The following is a 17,605-nucleotide window of genomic DNA, read 5'->3' on the forward strand; positions in this document are numbered from 1 at the left end:
CTTTAATATTTCACTACTCTCTCTATGTAAATTATGTCAAGTCCTAAAACTTTGCAATAAATCCATTTTTCTAAGAAAAATTTCAAGGAGGCATATCTGATCAACAACAAAAAATATCAAAAAAGAAACAAAGCAAAATAGTACATAAAAGGCTCTAAATAAAAAATAAATAATTAGGTAATTATTTGAAATATTTCCTTTCAACTCGAGCCCTAGCTAGCTCATACTAATATACTAATTTGGGTCTTTTTTTTGTGCTTTGCTTCGATAATTACGCCAAATTCTTTCATTTCTATGTAAAGATAATTTCGTTTATGGTATGTTCACCAACTCCCCGAAATATGGATACCATTTTTTTCCAAAATTACGGGACTATTTTGCTGAGTTTTACATTCGTAATTTCATCCCTTATTCGTCGATCAACGAAATGAATTACGATTTCGAATTCCCAGCTGTATTCAATCTTGACTACAATAAATTCTCTTTATTTCAAATTGATTATCTCTTCTATATAATAAGTGTGTAGATAACGAAAATTCTTGGTTTTAAATGTTTGTTATGTTAACTTTAATGGAATATTCTAAATATTTAACAGAATATATCTTTAAAACTAACTTAAAAATAAATATTTATCAATTATATTAATATAAATTTAAATATTATAAAATATCATTATTATAATAATATTTAATATAAAACTACATATATAATAATTATATTAGTATAAATTCAAATTCAAATATTATGAAATATCATTATTATAATAATATATAATACAAAACTAGATATTTAATAACTATATTAATATAAATTTAAATATTATAAAATATTATTATGATAATAATATATAATCCTATTTTTTTTACTAATTATATCAATATGAATTTAAATATTATAATAATAATATATAATACATAATCTTAATTTTTATTAAAAAATTATTAATAATATTTAAAAAGGCTATCATATTATATATATTTTTAAAAAAATCGTAAATAATATTTTTGTTTAATTTTTTATTTAATATGTTTATGTTATTTTTTATATACAATATTGTTTATTTATTTAAAATATTTATATGACAATGATAAATTTAATAAATATAATTAATAAATTATATAAATAAAATTAAACAAATGTGCATAGTACATTGCTTAATTTTATATTTTATTTTTTATAAAATTAAGGAGATTGGAACTTGGGACTTGAGAGAAGAGGTATAATACATACCACTAAACTATATTTGCGACCACGCGAGATGCTTAATTTATGATATCTGAATTTTAATACACATTTAGTTATTTGTATAATTAATTAAGGCACAATTTTTTCTCCCAAAAATAAATAAGCACGGGATTTAAAAGTTGATCATCTGTATTTTTTTTTCTTGCACAATTCTAAGGCATGATGATATGTACAAATAAACTTATTATATTTCAACGTTTAAATATAAGGATTCAATGCATGCCACCGGGCTTATTACCATTAGTACTAGCTAGCTTTGAATAACTATAAAGTTATAATTAGTTATTTTAGGACTCATAATATTATGGATATTTACATGTATCAACTATTTATTTGAATGTGTATTATCTCATGATTTGGGATACGGACTTTATTTAATATGACTTGTAATTAGTCAGTTCACATAAATTAAAGAGTGAGACAATAAAAATAAAAAATAAAACTCATTCCTCCAAACACATGAGTGTACATTTGAATTGAATGATACTATCACAGAGTATTCATGTGAGAGAAATAATAATATCAATGTATATATATACGTGGTCCTATTTAAATGATATTCTCAAAAAAGTTAAAAGCCATATTGATTATATATACGTTATTTTGTTACAACTTTCGGTTTATTATAGGGTATATATAATGTACGGAAATATGGTATAAGAAAGGAAATTTTATTTCTCAATAAAATAAATCTATGGGAAATAAATGTGCTCAATTTTCCAACATTTAGGAAGAGAATTTTGCTTTTTTTTTTTTTGGTCAGAATATTGATTCTATCGCCTACTTAATATATTCACGATCGACTAATATAAGGGTCGTTGAATAAGTAGTGAAAGAAGTACGACTATATAATATAATTTTCAAGTGATGAAAAATTCGACCCTTCAAACCCTAATTAATGTTAAAAGAAAAGTGATGGAATACTAATTAAACTATATAAAAATTTCCTTAAAAAGAAAAAAAAAACAGAAAACACTATATGTATTTTTCAAAAACCATAATATCTCTTCTATATAAAAAGTGTGTAGATAACGAAAATTCTTAATTTTAACGGTTTTTTATTTTTTTAATGTTAACTTTAACGGAATATTCTTATATTTAACAGAATATTCTTATATTTAATAATAGTTTGTAAACATCACTTAAGCTTAAATAAAATAAAATAAATAATTAAAAAAATAAAAATTTGATATTTTTGAGATATTTTACAATTATAATTATTTAAAAATAATAAATAATTAAACAAATTAAAATATGATATTTTTGAGATATTTTACCATGATAATTATTTAAAAATAATAAATAATTAAATAAATTAAAATAGCATATATTTTTTTTAGATATTTTACAATGATAATTATTTAAAAATAATAAAATCATACGTTTTATAACTTAAATTAAATTTAATTAAATTTAAACTTAAACTAACTCATTAGAATAATATCATAATAAACATATAATATAATCTACTGTTAATTAATAACAAATTGTTTTTTTAAAAAACTAACAAGAAACTTAAATTTAAAATACACGTATAATATTTAATATTACATTAAACATATAATATATAATCTCTTGTTATCACTTTCAAATTCAAAAATTAGAACAAATATAAACCTAAACTTAAACAAAAATAAATAAATTATTTAATTAAAATATGATATTTGTTTGAAATTTATATGACATTAATATAAATTTAATAAAAATAATTAATAAATTTTATAAATAAAACTGAACAACGTGTAGTATGTAGTATATATATATATATATATTAATGATTAGTTAATATAAATTAAAATATCTTATTATAATATTCTAGCTAACCAAGAGCTGCCAATAATTTGGCCATGCCCGTCATTATGAAGATTGAATATTCAATATATAAATATTATTGCTAACAATGTTTAGAGGATAACTTGTAATTGTTTTATTATAAGAATTATTCAATAAAATAAGGGTTCACTACAAGAAAAATAGGCTTCAACGAGGACAAATTTCGTCAGTGAAGGGTGCTTCTTTCGTCAGTAGTAGCTATCAATGGCGACATGTCGTTAGTGATTGGTCGTTGGTGATACCTCGTCGGTGAAAGTCAATATCAATGACGACTTTACAAGTCGTTGGTAAAAAAAAGTATCACTGACGACAATATCGTTGGGGATAATTTAACTTTTTTTTTTTAATGTTTTTAACTATTAATGACGACTTAGTCGTCATTAATAATATTATCAATGACGACTATGTCGTTGGTGATAATTTAACCTTTTTTTTTTTTAATGCTTTTAACTATTAATGACGACTTAGTCGTCATTGATAATATTATCAATGACGACTATGTCGTTAGTGTTATTTATTTATTTATAAATTATTAATTAATATAAAAATAATTAATTATTTCATTTTTTTATAACTAATTAATATAAAAAATAATTTAATTAAAAATAAAACATATAACAAACTAAAAATGTTCATATTAAATTTTAAAAAGTCATACATGGAAATATAAAATACTAAAGTGTTCATAAAACATAAATAAATACATAATCAATAGTCCATAAAACGTATATAAAAATACTAAAAGAAATTTGTAGTAGCATCGTCATCGTCATCATCACTAGCATTTCTCAGAATTTGTTGTTGAGGAACATTTGGCATCTGTGGGTAGTAGGGCAGCACCTGCGAACTTGGCATCATCGGCGATGTTTGCTGCCCATGTGGTGTAGGCATCATTGGCGATGTTTGCTGGCCATGTGATGTAGGCATCATCGATGATGTTTGCTGCCCATATTGCTGCCCTTGTGGTATCGGCATCATCTGAAAAGTATGCGGCATCTGAGACATTTGTTGTGTCGGCATCATTTGTGGCGTCCGTGACTGAGAAACTTGAGACGTCTGAGGCGATTGTGTCATCATCTGCATCATTACTTGTGAACTGTTTGGCGACTGTGACATCATCTGGAAGAATGACTGGAACATCTGATATTGTTGAAATTGAATCATGTGTTCAGGGGTTAAAGATGCAGACGAATGAATAGGAGGTTGTTGTAGTAGTTGCTGAAAGGAAAGAGGAGTCTGTTGCGATTGCTGATGCTGAAAACCCATTGGCTGAAAAGATGGACAAGATCCATCTCTAGGCATATGAGAATGAGATGGTCGTGGATGCGTTGGTTGCGTTGGAGCTGCATTATTCATCTCAAGATCCATTTCAGCACGTTCCTCAAGAGACAGTTTTTGAGACAATATCTGAACTTGTCTTTGCAATTGAGCTACTGTCTGCTGTAAGTCGGGCTGGTTAGTAGTTGTTGGTTGTGTACGCCGTTTTGATGATTGTCCTTTCAATTTGCGACCCACTCCTCGGTTATGGCCACGCCTCTCTCCAAGAGTCTCATGGAGTATCTCAATCTCAGAAACTTCTGTAGAGTCAGAAGTACTAGATCGGCTGTCATAAGTATTCTTCATCCGTTCCTATTTTAAGAATAAGTCAGAAAGTAAAATCAAATTATAATTATTTGAATATATTTAAAAGTAATTAATTTATATAATCTTACCCATTCATTTTTGGCATAGTCGTTGACAAAGGTGTTTGTGCATTTCTTTGTATGACAATCCTTCCAATTCTCAATGTAACCCTTGCTTTGCTGATAAATATAAATTGTAAGAAAATTATAATTAAATTAAACTTCATTAAATATATATTATATATACATTAACTTACATTTTCATGAAGGGTTTCGGCCATTGTTATCGACCCTTGTGTTGAAGAGTATTTCATCTTCTGCCGATTGAGAGAATTTTGCTTAGAACGAGCAATAAACTGAGGAGATGTGAACAACTGACATATTAGTCGCCATTGTTCTTCATTGAGTTCATTGGGGGGGTTTTTGACAGCGTTTTCGAAGTCTTCTGGTTTTGTGTAATATTCCTTGAAATGTGCCAGCCTAATATTCTTTCTCGTCTTGTATTTTTCGGCCATCTCAGCTAATGCTATTAATGTTGCATTGTCGTCAATCTGATAATAATACTGCATTTGACAAAAAAAATATGTTAATAACATACTAATAATAACATTTATTAATTTAGATATAAATTTTTAAAAATTTACTCGAAGTTTGGTTAAGATAAGGTGTTCGTATTGCTCCGGAACATTTGCCCAACTCTCAAAATGTCCAGGAACATGCAATGTAATCTCCCTCCCTACCAAACGAGGGAAAGCTTTACTCTCCAACCCTACGTTCTTCTGAAAAAAAATAACATATTTTTTAAGATAATTTTGTGCAAAACGACTTCTCATACTTTAGACAGATGGTTGAAAAATTCAAATAGTCCGTCGAAAATTTTAGGTAGCTGGTCAAAAATTTTTGACAATCGAAATATAGACATAGACTATTTTACAAAAAAAAATTATCAAAAGTAGGCCAGAGTACAAAATCACTTAAAAAAATATAATTTTCACCAATTTATCATAAAATAATACATATATTAACCAATATTTTTTATTTTATAACATTTTAGGAGCCAGCTTATAATTACAAAATATATATTATGATGAGTTACATATTGACATATCTTGCTAGGTTGACAATCGACATTTATGACAGTTATTTGTTTATAATATATTGTCCTAATCGCTTTAATTAACATCCACGTTTTTCTAAAAATAAAGATCATGATTTTTAGTAACCAATTAATATTAAATTTTCTAAACTTATAATATCATGAATTATAAATGAAGCAAATTAAATAATCCTATATAATTACAGATAATATATTAACTTTAATTTGTATATGATATACAATATATTATTTGTAACGGCGGAGATATATAACTTTAGATAAATATACTACAGGTATACCAAAATGAATTAAATTATTCTGCATTTCAGTCATCACGTTTATATATACTAGGGAGAAGCAACGTGAAATGTACGTTTGTTTAGTTTTAAAATTGTAAATATTGTCTATAATTTTAGTAAAAACTGGTTCACTATTTTAAAATATATATATAACATAATAAATTATAGTTTTATAGTATATATAAATATTTATATGAATAATCTCTACATATATGACATTTAAACATAACGTTGACATAGATATATTTACATGACTACATGACATATATATAAAATACAATAATATTTTAAAAGAAATTAAATAAGAATAGAAAAAATCATAGTGTAGACAGTAGTATACATTGATCAACTATTTTTAGTTTTTAATGTATCTAGCAAAGTACTTTGGTGAATTTGATGAAAAAAAAACTTCAATCACTTGATAAAAAACAAACTATCACACAAAATTATAAGATAAAAAAATGATATGTATGCTTTTATTATTTTTAAATAAATATGATTTAATTATTTAAATTATCATAAAATATCATATTTTACTTTATTTATTTTTGTTTAAGTTTATGTTCATATATTATATGTTTAATATAATATTAAATTTAAGTATAATTAAATTTTATTTAAGTTATAAAATATATGGTTTTATTATTTTTAAATAATTATCATTGTAAAATATTTAAAAAATATCATATTTTAATTATTTATTTATTTAGGTTTAAGTCATGTTTACAAAATATAAGAATATTCTGTTAAATATAAGAATATTCTGTTAAAGTTAACGGAAAAAAATAAAAAAACCTTTAAAACTAAGAATTACTGTTATGTACACTCTTTTTATATAGGAGAGATGTATGGGAAATCTATATAAATTAATGTAAACAAATGGATTTTTATAAAAGAATGGCATGGGAATGAAACAATAATTAAATTATCTCTTAATTAAGTAATTTTTATCTGCATATAAAACCCACAAGAATATTAATAAAATAATTAAAGTGTGTGTATATTTACATGTATATCTCGATATTTTTGGAATTTCTATTTAAATTCATACTAAAGTAGTGTGGGAAAATATATAATAACAAGTATATATAATGTGTTATAAATATATGCACCTACAAAGTTATTATCTATCTTTCATTTATTCTCTGCTTTGAATATAAATACAATTCTTAACTAACAATTTAAGCGATCCTAAAAAAAAACTAACAATTTAATTTAAGTCGCACATATATAAATATATTCACAAACACAATATCTTTTTTAGGGGACAATTCAAGAGCATCAATTGAAAGATAATGTGTGCACACATATATATATATATATAAATATATATATTTATACGTTCAACTTATATAAGTACATAGATATTTAAGTACTTCCCTGAATTAAATGAAATAAAATGCTTTTCATACGATTTTGGTCACATTATATGTATATATCATTGTCAATTAATAATATTATAAAGAGAAGAAAACAAATTTAAAGGATAAGCTATAATCATAATAATTGTGTCAATAACATATAGAATATATAGGTATATATATGTATTAAACAAAAATATGTGCATTTATTTTATTTTGATTTTTTTGACAAATATATATATGTGCATTTATTAGTTTTGAGAGGTGAAAGCTATAAATAATTTAAAACATGAGGGGATATATATATAGTCGTACTGGGTTATGACGTGAAGCCAATGAGCCATCAATGACCTAAAATTACGTAGATAAAATGCACCATTGTTGTCCTCATTGATCATTCCATATATTCAACCAAAACTATTTAAAGCACACCAAAAAATAATGATTTACAGAAGTAGTGAGATGATCTTCGTTTGCATACACGCTACCTGGTTTTGTTTGGTGAGAGCCAGAGTACGTAATCTTATGAAAGTATATATATCACATTTAATATATATATAGAGAGAGAGAGAGAGAAAGAGATCATGACATCTTTTATTTTGATTGCATATTACCTAAAATTAATGAGCATATGAAAACTGCTCCTAAAATCAATATATTATATTTATTGAAGTATATGATATAAAGATTTAGGCAAACCAAAAACCATTCATCATCTTTATCAATTTATTCTTATTTTTAAAAAAGAAAAAAAAAATAGAGGATTTCACATTTGACATAAAAGTTGATATTTTTACTTTTGAGGGAGTTAAAAGTTGACATGGTTATTTTTTTCATTACGTACGAAAAACACCCTATAAAAATAAATATATAAATCTTTTATTCAAAAAATACAAATGGATTTGTAAAAGAGGAAGAAGAAACATGTTTCCTCAATCCATTGCTTAGTTGTTATACCTTATTTGAGAGAAATTATATTTTCCATTTAAAGTAATAATTGATTGAATTTGCAAAGTTTTTTATAACTTATTTTTTCCCTTTTACTTTCCTCATTGTGACATTCTATTCCCCACTCCAAAAAACAATTCATATTAAGTTTATAATATTTTTTTAGAAATCTTTCACGAGTCTCTATCTGGAAATCAATTTGTTTTGTCAATTTTTTCTTCAACAAAACTAAAACCAATTATAATTAATGTAAAGACTCATATATCAAATCTTTCGATTTTCAAAACTTGCCACTACTCAAACTAAAACAAAACCTAAATCGATCAATATCATTTATATATACTTGTAGGAACACGTACGTACGTGCGTACATGAAAATTGCACTTAATTTCAAGTTTTTCTTTCTCAGGAAAAACTAAATAATATCGAACCAACTATAATATATTGTTGCCGGGAAAGTACTACAAATTAGAAAGTAACGAGAGTAGGACAGTTTTTGTATATATTTACCGTTATATGTAAATATATATACATATATTTATGTACTCTTTACTTTTTTTAGGGTTTTCCATATTTATTGTCTTGTAGTTGTGACCCGATAATGAGATGAGATGAAGGGTTTTCTTAAGTATTATTATTATTTTATTTTTTGGAAAAGGAGTTTACTTAATTCTTTTTCAAAGCACATTTTACTCTTTTTTGTTTTCTCAAAATAATTTAATTTTACTTTCTCTCTCTCTCTCTTTGGCACTGTATTAAATGAGACTGAGCCAACTAGGGCAGTGCATGGCTAAGGTCATTTACTACGTTCATGCCTCCCTCGCAACTCCTTCATTCTCTCCCCTCCCAGTTCACATTATTTACCAAATCTCACTCTCTCTCTCTCTCTTCCTTTCTCTCTCTATATTTAATTTTAAACAATTCTCTTGTGGGAATAACTACCACGCGCGCCTCGCCCCCTGCGTTGAAGCGTGGCCCCACACCGTGAGACTCGTCCTGCTCTGCTGCTCATAATAATCAATCATACTGTTTTTCGGGGCGCGTGAAGGAGCGTGTGAAACCGCGTGGGACTCGCACGTGCTGAGTCACTCCAGGCCTCGGAAATGCAGTCATTTCTCGCAAGTCAAACGCCGCGTTTCGTTCGATGAAGAAACGCCCGCTCAACCCCATTGGCCAATAACAACTACCTCGCCACGTCAGCTGGAATATAAATGGTACTTCCCTCGCGCCTATGATTGTTCAACCAAAGTCAAACCCCTTTGTCATATATATAATTTTGAGGTTATCAGTTACCAAAGATACTACACGTTATCTTTTCCTTACTAATTTATATATTTTTTATTTTTTCTTGACATGATAAGAACATTTCTGTTCTCACAAATCCAAATTCTAAATAGATACAAATATATTTGCCAAAATAATATTAAATATTGTATTTATTCTATAATTAACAAAGAGTCATTAAAGTTTTGTCCAAAAAAAGCCTCATACATCGAAAGAATAAAATCGAGTAAAAAAAAATGTATATATATGAATAATATAAAATAAAGAAATCGACCAAAATGAAATAAAGAAAAATAAGACAATTAATTCACCGAATTAGCTAGTTCTTTTTTTTCTCTCTTTTGTTTTTTTTATTAGGTGAAAAGCTTAAGAAGAAAAACAATTTGATGCTTGATATTTCGTTCCCATAAAAGATAATAAAATTAAAATTGATTGGTGCAAGAAATGCAAACAGTTTAGCCACAGATTATGAAGATATTATATATGGCATCGTTGAAAAACGATAACAAAAGATGGTGATAGTGACACAACATAAGATGAATCCAATTCTAACTAAACATAATCCTAATTTTGCAAAGTAGCAGACACAATATTGATCATCATACCACTTATTAATTAAGTTAACATTAAAAAAATCAAAAATAAAAACCAACACAAAACAAACAAAATAAAAAACTCGAGTGTTTTTGAAAACATCATATGGAGTCATCAAATTTGGTTGACCATGAGTGCTTTTCTTAACATTTCACTTCCACACAACTTAAAAATTATTTATGCAAAATTATTAGGGTAAAATAAGAAATCAATTCAATACGATCGAGGCATTTAAATTTATAAATTTTTTTTACTAACAAATAATACTATTCATCATAATTTTATTAAAATTAGAAGATAGTACTATGTAGTCGTATACTTATAGTCTGAGTGCATCATGTTTTTTTATTTTTATTATTTTTATAGAAGACATGCATTATGAGTTCAATAACTCTATCTAATTTATTATCCGTGAACGTATTGAACAATATAATAGAGAAGTAATGATTTTAAATACCGGTACTATACTTCAAGTAGGCGATGGCATTGCTCGTATTTATGGTCTTGATGAGGAAATTTTTTTTTAACGGTTTGTTTTATTAACTTTAACTGAATATTCTAAATATTTAATGGAATATACCTTTAAAACTAATTAAAAATAGATATTTATTAATTATATTAATATAAATTCAAATATTATAAAATATCATTATTATAATAATATTTAACATAAGATTACATATATTTACCAAAAAATGGCGGCTGATGACGTGGCAAGAATTTCTCACACATGGTTGACACGTGGTGTAATGCCCAAAATTTCCTAATAAGGTTTAGGACCTTGATTAGGAGGCCGGGAAGGCCATAATTGCTTTATTATGCTATTTAATGATAGTATGCATGTTTAGGTGTATTAAAAATGCATGTGAACCCATTTGTGATTAATTGAGCGATTATCATATTTTGGCCATTTCGGGCATTTTTGGCATATATGTGAAATAGGCGTGGTGCTTTGTTATTATTTGGTTATGCCAGGGTTACCCAGCACAAGACGATCCTAGGAGGTAAGCTTGTGGGAAAGTCACAGCGGGATTTAAGCTTGACTTGGAGTAAGTCAAGGGGTATTTAGAGCATTACCGGGTTATTGGGTAATGGGAATTAATATTTGGTGATAAATTGGGAGTTAGTAAGATCAGGGGGAAATTCTGGAAGTTTTGACTATAATGTCCCCGGGGGTGTTTTCGGGACCCCGAGCGCTAGGTTTTATTGGAAGCTACTTAAGCTTGAAGTAACCTTTTAAGAAAATAAAAAGAACGTTATGTACGTTCTCTCTCCCTAAAAGTTTCCTTTTCGTCTTCCAATTGCGGTTTTAAAGATAACTTGAGTTCTAGGACTCGGAATCAAGCGAGGATCGAGGCATAGCAATCCTAAGGAGAATTAGAAGCTTATTAGCCGGAGGATTTAGTTGGAAACAACTCAATCGGAGGTAATTCAGGTTTAAGTTTTAAGTTTTTAAAAGTTTTTAAGCTTGAATTGGACTTTGTGAATCGTTGAGTATTTAGTTCATTTGAGCCTTAGGTTTTGGTGGTTTTGGACCATTGGGGAGTTTGAGAACTTTGATTTGATGATTTGAGAATGTTTAGACATGTTTTTGGGAGGTTTTAAAATGTTAAAAACGAAGGAAAATAGCTGCCCCGAAGTTGGGCCGCGGCCCTGTTCTTGGGCGCCGCGGCCCTTGGTGTTGGGCGCCGTGGCGCTTGCTTCAGGTTGTGCTGGGGGCCTCGGCTCAAGGTTCCAGGACCGCGGCTCAGGCAAGCTTTCGAGCCCGTTTGCATGTTTTAACCCCGGGAACATGGTTTTAGGCCTCGGGATCATTCCTACTATCCGGATTAGTGAGGATTGATGTCTTGGAGGCCAAGTTTTAGTTCAAGGATTGGTTTTAGATCTTGAACTCATTGGGTCACCATTTGTGGTTGTGACTAGGTTATCACTAGAGGCTTGGAATTGGGATCGTGCTTGTGGCTCATTTGTTGGTAACCTATGCTTGGACCGAAGGTAAGAAAACTGCACCCCATATGTGACATGCATGGTTATGTTTGATGCATGTTGGATGTTTAAATGTAAACATTGATAACATAATGAATGCTTAGCAATCTTGCTCATTTGCATATGATTATTACTGAGGCATGCTGGATGATTAAGTGTGATGCACGAGAAACATGTGATTAGGGCATGCCATGAATGATGGATATGAGATTGGTCAGGGCTTGAGTCTCTGTGTTTGTGCATGATCATTATTATGCTCGCAATTATTAAGTAAGCATGCTGCCATCTTTGGATGTTTGACATATGATATATGTTTGGTAGCAATGCTTACTTGTGCATGGTACTGACTCATTAGTCAGAATTGGCAAATGTGTTAGTATCAACTGTGAAGCTGTGATTCATTAGTCAGGTTCGGCAGTGGTATTGGGCACTAGTCACATAGCACTGACTCATTAGTCAGGATGGCCTTAGCATGTTCCACGCAAGCCAACAAAGATTAGATCTAATCGACAATATGCATTAGATGACTCAAAGCGCATTAATGCCGGACCGACCTCAAGTTCAATGAATATTATAAGCGCTTGTGTGGCTTACCCATCAGTCACTCATTTGTTAAAATAGAGACTTTCCCATCAGTCTCTCATTTGTTGAAGGCTAGTGGCTTACCCAGCAGCCACTCTTCTGTTTGAATTAGTGACTTGCTTGTCAGTCACTCAATATGGTTTAACAGGACCTCAAAGTGGTATTCACTCATCTGATCAGAGCTATGAGCTCTGTATGATCATTTTGATCATCATATGCATGGCTTTGGGTGCTGAGCCCCGTAGTGACTTGCTTGTTGGTCACTCAACATGGTTTACCAGAACCTCAAGTGTTGAGACACCCATCTGATTAGGATTGACTTGATAGTCATCCAATAAGAAGGGCATAATTTCTTATCCTGGATACCCCAGCATTGTTGGAATTCATTTGCATGCTTGAATAAAGCTATGTTTGCTAGGCATGCCAGATATGATTTGATATCACGATATGACTATTTATGAGCATATGAGTTTTCTTGCTGAGCTTCGGCTCACGGGTGCTTTGTGGTGCAGGTAAAGGCAAAAGGAAGCTGGACCATCTTTGAGTTGAAGAGCTTAGGTGATGACGTGTACATATGCAGCTGCTCGTCCAATACTTGGGCGAGGTTTGAAAGAGGAACTAGGGTTAAACCCTGTTTTGCTGCTTAGAACAGTCTGTTGTAAATATTTTCTTGTAATAGACTCTGAAATTATATTTTTGGGATCCCAATGTATACAGTAAACGTTATATCTTAACCAAAATTTTTAATCCCTAAACCGCTAATCATACTTAGTTACACGTTTATGGCCAAATGACTCGATTAGCGAGTTTAGCACTTTTTGCAATGTGCACTGTAGCGGTCCCTGGAGTTGGGGCGTTACACACGGCAGCGTCATTATGAAGAGGTGTTGTTCGTCTATCGACCAGCTCCCTGCTGCTTCATCAATACGACTAGACTGGTCACACGCTTCGGTTTATTTCCTTAAAAGATATGTAATCTTGTAATAATTTCAATTATTATTTTCTCTTTATTGCCTTGATACGCTGAGATTAGGGATAATTAAGGCCCATTGGCCCATGTAACCCCCCTTGAGCCTATAAATATGCATGAGATGGCTCAAGGAATGGACTTTTGAACCTTTTTTCTGAATACTGAGAGAAAGAGTGTATAGGGCGATTATCCTCCAAACAATTGTAATTCTCCTAAGGCTTGTGAAACTCAAGAACCCTAGTTTTTTGATCACGGCATCGGGATTCAACATCAATAATAACACTAAGTGGACATAGGTCATTACCATCCATTGGGGTCGAACCACTATAAATCGTCTGTGTCATTTCTTTACAAATCTAGGACCCTTAGCAGCAGGCTGCTAGGTATATCCTGGTCGATGGAATTTTGTACCGAAGGGGATACTCAATGCCACTCCTCAGTTGTATTTTGAAAGAGAAGGCCAAAGAATTGATGAAAAAGGTCCACGAAGGCTTTTTTGGGGACCATGCTGGGGGGCAGAGCTTATCAAAAAAGATCCTAAGGCAAGGATACTTCTAGCCATCGATGAATGAAGACTTGATGGAATTTTTGCGGAGGTGAGACAAGTGCCAGAGGTTCTCCAAAATTCCAAGAGTAGCCCCTAATGAGTTAAAACAGATGCAAAGTCCATGGCCGTTGCACTCTGGGGTATAGATTTAATCGGATCTCTGCCCACATGAAAGAGCGGTGTCAAATACGCTATGGTTTCCATTGATTACTTCAAAAATGGGTCGAAGCCGAGCCACTCGCAACCATAACGACCAAGAAAGTGCTGGATTTTGTGATTAAAAACATTGTGTGTCGCTATGGATTGCCAAGAAAAATTGTCTGAGACAACGACACGTAGTTTGATAGTGATCTGTTCACGGATTTTTGCGAACGACATGGAATTATCAAGAGCTTTTCTTCAGTCGCTCATCCTCAAGCAAATGGACAAGTCGAAGCAGTCAATAAAATGCTAAAGGATACTCTAAAGAAAAGGCTTGAGGAAGCAAAGGGGGCATGGCCAGAGCAATTGCCTGAAGTCCTTTGGTCGTATAGAACTTCCCATTGTACATCAACAGGCCATACTCCATTCTCCCTAGCTTATGGATATGAGGCTATGTTACCTGTTGAGTTAGATCCCCCATCGCATTGGAGAATGACGTACAATCAAGGCTCTAATAGCCAGCTATTAATGGAGTTCCTGGATTTGATCGATGAAAAGCGTGAGCAAGCCCAACTTTGAGTAGCAGTTTACCAGCAAAAAGTCGCCCGATATTTCAATTCTAAAGTACACGAAAGGAAATTCAATGTCGGAGATCTAGTACTTCGAAGGGTTTTCCTTAACACCCGCGACCAGGCTGTTGGAGTACTCGGACCTAATTGGGAAGGACCATACCAGATTGAAGAAGTCCTCCATCCAGGCACCTATAAACTTGCTCGCTTAAATGGAGATCTCATTCCTCGCTATTGGAATGGAGGACACCTGCACAAGTACTATCAATAAACAATTCTTCTTAAAGAATTGGCTTGTATTAATTTTACTTTTTATAAGTTATGAAAAAGGGTTGGTCATTTTATGTGACTAATCGCTTATAAGTGTAAGATCATTTCGGTGATCACTCGTACATACATGATTTGTCCATTTATTACGAGAAATATAAGGGAGTGTGCGCAACAAGTCATGCTTGCCAATTATTGTATTTATTACAAGTATTTGCTCCTTACGTGTGCTGTTTTGCTGTATTATCATTTTAAATTCTTTGCTACGAGCAGTAATGTTCGAACAGGTTTTGGTCAAGGCAAGTGACCAAGGACCTAAAGCTCCTCAATCACTTGGGGGGCATATAAGGCATCTAGTAAGCAAAGCATATCAAAAGGTATGTAAACACATGAGCAAAATAAGTGAAAGCATACTAGGGTACTTAGAGTATTTTTCAAAATTTTGTATTTTGTTAAATCAAACCAAAGTACTATGCTAGGTTTGGTCATACAAACATATGTTATAATAAAATGAAAATATTATAATATCAAAAAGAATTTCTTTACACCGCGAGCAGTAACTGCTCGAATGTAATTCTTTGATAAAAGTAAAAGCTGCCCGTGCAGCAATAAAAATTAAAAAAAAAAAAGCAATTGTCTTTACATCACGACCTGTAGGTCGTAAATTCAAAAGATAAAAAAAATTAAAGAAAAGACTATGACACTGGAGGATCTTGAGGAGCGTTCTGGTCGACAGTAGCGTCAGCTTCATTGTTCGCGCCATCAATCCCCGTTGCCAAGGAAATCTCTGGGGAAGCAGGAATTTTGGCTCTTTCTTCTTCCTCTAGGCGAATGACGCATCGGGTCATTAAAGTTCGTCTCAAGCGCTCAGACATATAGCTGAAGTCGACCTTTTGATTGTGCTTCCAAAACTCATAGAAGCTATAAATCCTATAATTGGCAATTTTATAGGAACATCTTTTTCTTAAAGGATGAATTAGTTGTTTCCCTTTATTATAATTTTCGGAATTGTTTGTTTCCCTTTATTATAATTTTTCGGAATTGTTTGGTTTCCTTTATTACAATTTTCGGAAATCCACTTTCCCATTTTGTGAATTTTGGACACTAATGAGCTTCCTTATTTAGCTTATATTGTCTCATTTTGTTTATAAAGGGAAGATTTATATTGCAAATATTCGGTACTTACCCAAAGTTGTTTCTGGTTTATTTGCTTATATATTTTTGTGCAACTCAAGAATTAAAAACAGGAAACTGGTTCCTTAATGTTATTAATTGTTGTTTCCTTTTTGAGCTTGTTTTTTATCCGACACAGGTCTAAGCTGTCCCCACCAAAATCGTATCTGTCGGGTCAGCATCTTCTAAAAAAGGAAACTCTTCATCAATCAAGAATATCTTCAATTATTCTTGCCTTTATTAGAAGAATTCATTCTCAGCCTTTATGAGCACAAAAAAGGACTCTATAAATAGGGCTCTAAAGGCAGTGAGAAAAGGGAACTCTTTGGTGCATTATTCGTGAGCATTATTGTAATATTTGTCAGAGTTCCTCTTTGTATTCAAAATCATAAGTATTCATGCGATCTTGTAGGAATATGTGTGTTTAGTTTTTAGTGGCGAGTTTATAGTCTTCGGGAGAAGACTTTTACAAGCCTTGCGTCGGGAGGATGCAAGCACTCGTTGGCCATTGAAGGGAGTTCAAGTGGTGGAGCGTTTCAATCAAAATCAGATTAGTGAAGAGAAGTACAACAAAGTTGTGGCAAATCTCAAGAGGGGGTCTTGTTTTGTTTAAGTCAATATTTTGTACTTGTGATTCTTTATTAATTGGTTTTATTCTCTGGGCGTGGCCCCAAGGAGTAGGTTATCCGAAAGGGTTTTTGAACCTTGTAAAAATTCACTATGTTCTTTATTGTTTTGCACTGTCTTTTTATTGTGTTCAGTTTCTGTCGTGACAAGGTTGGATTCTGTCTCGACAGAACTGCAATCTGTGTAAACAGTTAATTACCATTCCACACTTTAATTAATTCACATGTTTTAATTAATTTGGTAATTACTAAAAACGGAATTTCAGAAGCAAAGGTGGGTGGCTTCCCTATACTTCTCCAAGCTTTTGGCACCAGTCTCTTCGAGCTCCTTAACGCGCCCCTCCAGATCCTCCATCTCCTTCCTACTCGCAATCAGATCAAGCTAGAGTTGTCTGGCCTCTTGGTAGTTAAGTTTGGCACTCTCCCTGAATTTTTCTTTGTCTTCATTAGATTTGTTCAGGG

At 31.1% G+C, this 17,605-nt stretch overlaps 1 protein-coding gene across 1 annotated transcript; it reads right to left on the minus strand.

Moving 5' to 3' along the window:
- Positions 1-3,741: 3,741 nt before the first annotated feature.
- Positions 3,742-16,192, minus strand: LOC133814085 (uncharacterized). Its single transcript, XM_062247089.1, has 5 exons — positions 16,049-16,192; positions 5,345-5,479; positions 4,958-5,263; positions 4,791-4,880; positions 3,742-4,707 (listed from the first exon to the last, which is right to left on the minus strand). Exons 1-5 carry the CDS (start codon positions 16,190-16,192, stop codon positions 3,817-3,819), a joined length of 1,566 nt encoding a protein of 521 aa, XP_062103073.1. The 3' UTR covers positions 3,742-3,816.
- Positions 16,193-17,605: the final 1,413 nt, after the last annotated feature.

This window comes from Humulus lupulus, chromosome 2 (assembly GCF_963169125.1).
Source record: "Humulus lupulus chromosome 2, drHumLupu1.1, whole genome shotgun sequence".
Lineage (NCBI taxonomy): Eukaryota > Viridiplantae > Streptophyta > Magnoliopsida > Rosales > Cannabaceae > Humulus > Humulus lupulus.

Coding starts and splice junctions, on each gene's coding strand:
- LOC133814085 (XM_062247089.1), bottom strand. CDS start 16,192: ATGACCCGATGCGTCATTCGCCTAGAGGAAGAAGAAAGAGCCAAAATT. Junction 5,480..16,048: donor ACGCTCCTCAAGATCCTCCA/GTGTCATAGTCT, acceptor ATTTTTTTTCAG/AAGAACGTAGGGTTGGAGAG. Junction 4,881..4,957: donor CCGAAACCCTTCATGAAAAT/GTAAGTTAATGT, acceptor TATATTTATCAG/CAAAGCAAGGGTTACATTGA.